Source organism: Actinia tenebrosa, unplaced genomic scaffold, assembly GCF_029948245.1.
Source record: "Actinia tenebrosa isolate PJP-AT-01 unplaced genomic scaffold, QUT_ActTen_1.0 PGA_scaffold4__44_contigs__length_22323623, whole genome shotgun sequence".
Taxonomy (NCBI): domain Eukaryota; kingdom Metazoa; phylum Cnidaria; class Anthozoa; order Actiniaria; family Actiniidae; genus Actinia; species Actinia tenebrosa.
The window spans coordinates 21,382,032-21,385,486 of NW_028292581.1; the positions used below are offsets into that span (position 1 = coordinate 21,382,032).

Consider the following 3,455-nt stretch of genomic DNA (forward strand, 5'->3'; position numbering starts at 1 on the left):
CAATAGAAATCATGACCATGAAAAAGGTTTTATATCTGATATAGATTCGTCTTCATTTGCATAAACTTTAACTTTGATTTTCTCTATCAAACTTGGTTCATTTCGTAAAGAATTCGGTACAGTATGAGAACATACATCAGGAGTTTTTTAAGCCGTTTCATAAACTCGCAGATCATGTTTTATCGGGTCTAAAACCACTCGGCTACGCCTCGTGTTTTATACCCGATAAAACACTCCTGCTCGTTTATTAAACAGTACATATATATTCATATCACATCTCTTAGCATATTACAGTTTTATATCTTACTTAAAGTTTTATGGATAATAATCTTGACTGAGGAAAAGTTGAAATTCATGTGAATTATGAAGAGTTCTGATTTTCTAACTTCTCAGTGATTATGATCATTTCTATCGTGTTTACATTAATAAATCATTCTAAGCTTGAGAAAAATAAGGATAATGGAAGAGAATGTGTAGCAATCATACTTCTTATCAAACGCTTGTATGAAAGGAATGTGTTCTGCTACATGTATCAGAGAAAAGTCACTTAAAAGCTTACATATTTATCTAAATAAACAGGATTATTATTATTATGATTGAGATTTTTATCTAGAAGAGAATGTGAAAATCTTTAATAACCATATGAAGAGATACTATAAAACATATATCAGCGTGCCAAGAGCTAAGAGACCATTAGTGAATTACATAGAATGTCCTTTTTCTCATTTGGTATAGTGTATGTATCAAGGGGGGGGGGATGATATAAAAAGTTTGTATTATTAGATTTAGATGAATCTCACCACTGCCAAGAAATATGATATTGTACCTGATCTGATCATGATGAGGACACATTCCCAAAGAAATTCTTTATTATAATGTTTGATAAAAATGATCTTTCCAACATTTTCAAAACAAGATTTTTTGGGCAAAAAAATTACGGGGGGTCAGTGTCCTATAAGCTAAAACATGGGGGCCTATCTAGGTGAAGAGGCAAGTTCAAACCTCAACACCGCCCTTCACTTTCCAAATTATATTGAAAGAAGACTGAAAACAGATTTCTACTTACACTTTAACATTCTTACTGATGTCTTCTTCGGCTCCGGAGTCATGGTCTGATGCGTTCGAATGGCTTGAAGGTGATCTTGTTAATTTCATTCGAGCTGAAATTAGCCAACAAAGAATTGATGAGAAATAAATTTTATACATAACACTGAACAAACATAGAATTTTTTTCAAATCCATCATTCCCAGAAGCAGAGAAATTTTGTACACAGTATTCAATTTTTTAAACAAGATCCTTGTTAATCGATAATTGAATTACATGATCAGGTCAACAACATGGTGAAAACAATTTTAATCCATCCATGATATAATATGTATATTACTAATATATTCAAGGATTCTTTGATTAGTTAATAGACTGAGTATGTTTTTTGTGTTATCACATGTAATGGCATCCATGTCAGATCAATGGCAGGAACAATGGTTTGGTATTAATCAGCTCATTTATAGCCTTCAGTGAAGGAAAAACACTGTCCTCTCCATGCTCAATATCCATGTACGCTGTACATTGAAATCTTGCCATTCAATATAAATTCCACATGAGATGATATACAGAATAATGGTCAATAGTAATTACAGGTCAGCTATACAATTGTTTTACACAAGAAATAAAATAACTGAATGATCCCCAGAGTAAAGGGATTTTATTGTTCTGCCATTTAATAGCATGGCCACTGGAATCTGATTATGCAAAATTAAATCTATTGCACAAAATTGCATACAGCTTGCACTGGTGAACTTTCACTTTCAAAGTTTCTGGGAATCACATCTCCTCAGGTATTACTGGTAAAGAAAGTAATAATAAACAAGGAATATATTTTTGGTGTGAATTGCTAATGTGTTGTCTCTCACTGCAGCTTTTTAAAAAATCTAATGAGTAGATTTGCCAATCCAGGGTGAATGGTGTTGAAAGCCTAACAGATTTTATAACCCACTTGGTAGGGCAGCCGATACATAGGTCGAATCAGAATTTAGAAGGTAATTTTGAGGAGGAAGGAAATCCAATTACCACAGAACCTGGAGAAAAACCCTTGAAGAACTGGAAAAGAAGCAACAAGCTATTTGTTCATTCTATATATTATCATACACTTTCAGTATTTTCTGCATGTTTTTCCAGTTCACTGAATTCCAATTCAATCAATTAATGCAGTTTTGTGATTTAATAAGCTAGATGTGAAAAAAGAAGGAAAGATCCACTCAATGGAAAACTTATATAAAGCTGTAAAATGATCTTTAATATGAAGCAAATAGGAAAATTTTAAAGTAACAACTTGCTTACGACTGTTTTATGCAGCTAAAACTTGGTGTAAACATGTCGTGGTGGCAGTCGTGAGGAAAATGTTTTTGAGCATGATTGTAGTCTATGACAATGTACTCTGGCTGTATAAACAACACTGCTAAATAAACATCTGTGACTTGTTTCTTTTGAATTTTTAAACTTAATGTAGTTTTTAAATTATTTAACAAGATGTTATTAAGTTTTGAATGTGATACTTACGCTTGGTAAGCTCAAATCTTGCATGATTTGCATTTATCTCGAGGTGGTGTATTTCATCGCACTTCAAACACAAGGCCAACGGCAACCCATTGTTATTTGCTTGACATACTTCATGATGACAAACCTATCAGACAGGAAAAAAACCAGACTTCATAGTTGAGAACAGGAATCCTAAAATCCAACAGAACTTGTTAAATAACAAAGATCTAGATCCTTCTTTCTTCTTAGCATAAAAATAAATGTGGAGAAAAAAAAAATAAACACACCATAAATTGTGCAGTCTAATGTTTTTGTAAGCATGACTCTGTAAATTGATACCATTAAACACACTCTCAAAGTGGTTTTTATTAACATAATCTCCCTTTAAGCCTATTATTCCCAATGTCAAGCAAGCAAATCTTATAGACTTTATTAACAACTTGTTTTGTTTCTCTAATATAATAGTGATAATAAATGTGGTGATCTGACTATTCTGAATTTCCTATCTAATATTTCTTATGAGTTTAAATTGAAGATCTTCAGAAAGACACTCAAAAAACAAAACATTCAACATAAAACTTTTAATTTCAACATCAGTAATATTTAGGACAAGCTTGATAACACCTGTTACATAGTGTTAATTACAAGAAATGCATAAAATAACTCTTCAATTTTTTTAGAAATTTTCACATGTAAAAAATATGTGAAGTTAAACTTGACTTAAAATACAGTACAATCTGTTTACATTGCATCCATTGATGTTATCTCCATAAACCCAACCTCAGACGGTACTCTCAAAGACCAGTCACGTATTTAAAGCACATTAAAATACCAATTAATTGCTATAATAGTTTGAGTTTTTGCTGATTCATAGCAATTTTTTTTATCTCTGATGATACTCCAGAACAGCAAAATC

General features: G+C 31.9%; 1 protein-coding gene across 5 annotated transcripts in view; it reads right to left on the reverse strand.

Annotated features, from left to right (window-relative positions):
- LOC116299870 (uncharacterized) overlaps nt 1-3,455 on the reverse strand; it is a 48,138-nt gene that overhangs the window by 28,156 nt on the left and 16,527 nt on the right. For all 5 annotated transcript variants that reach the window (XM_089037220.1, XM_089037219.1, XM_089037221.1 and 2 more), the window contains exons 4-5: nt 2,561-2,684; nt 1,067-1,160 (exon numbers count right to left, since the gene is read on the reverse strand). In XM_089037220.1, coding sequence (XP_088893346.1) covers nt 1,067-1,160; nt 2,561-2,684 — 218 coding nt within the window. The remainder of the gene's footprint in view (nt 1-1,066; nt 1,161-2,560; nt 2,685-3,455) is intronic.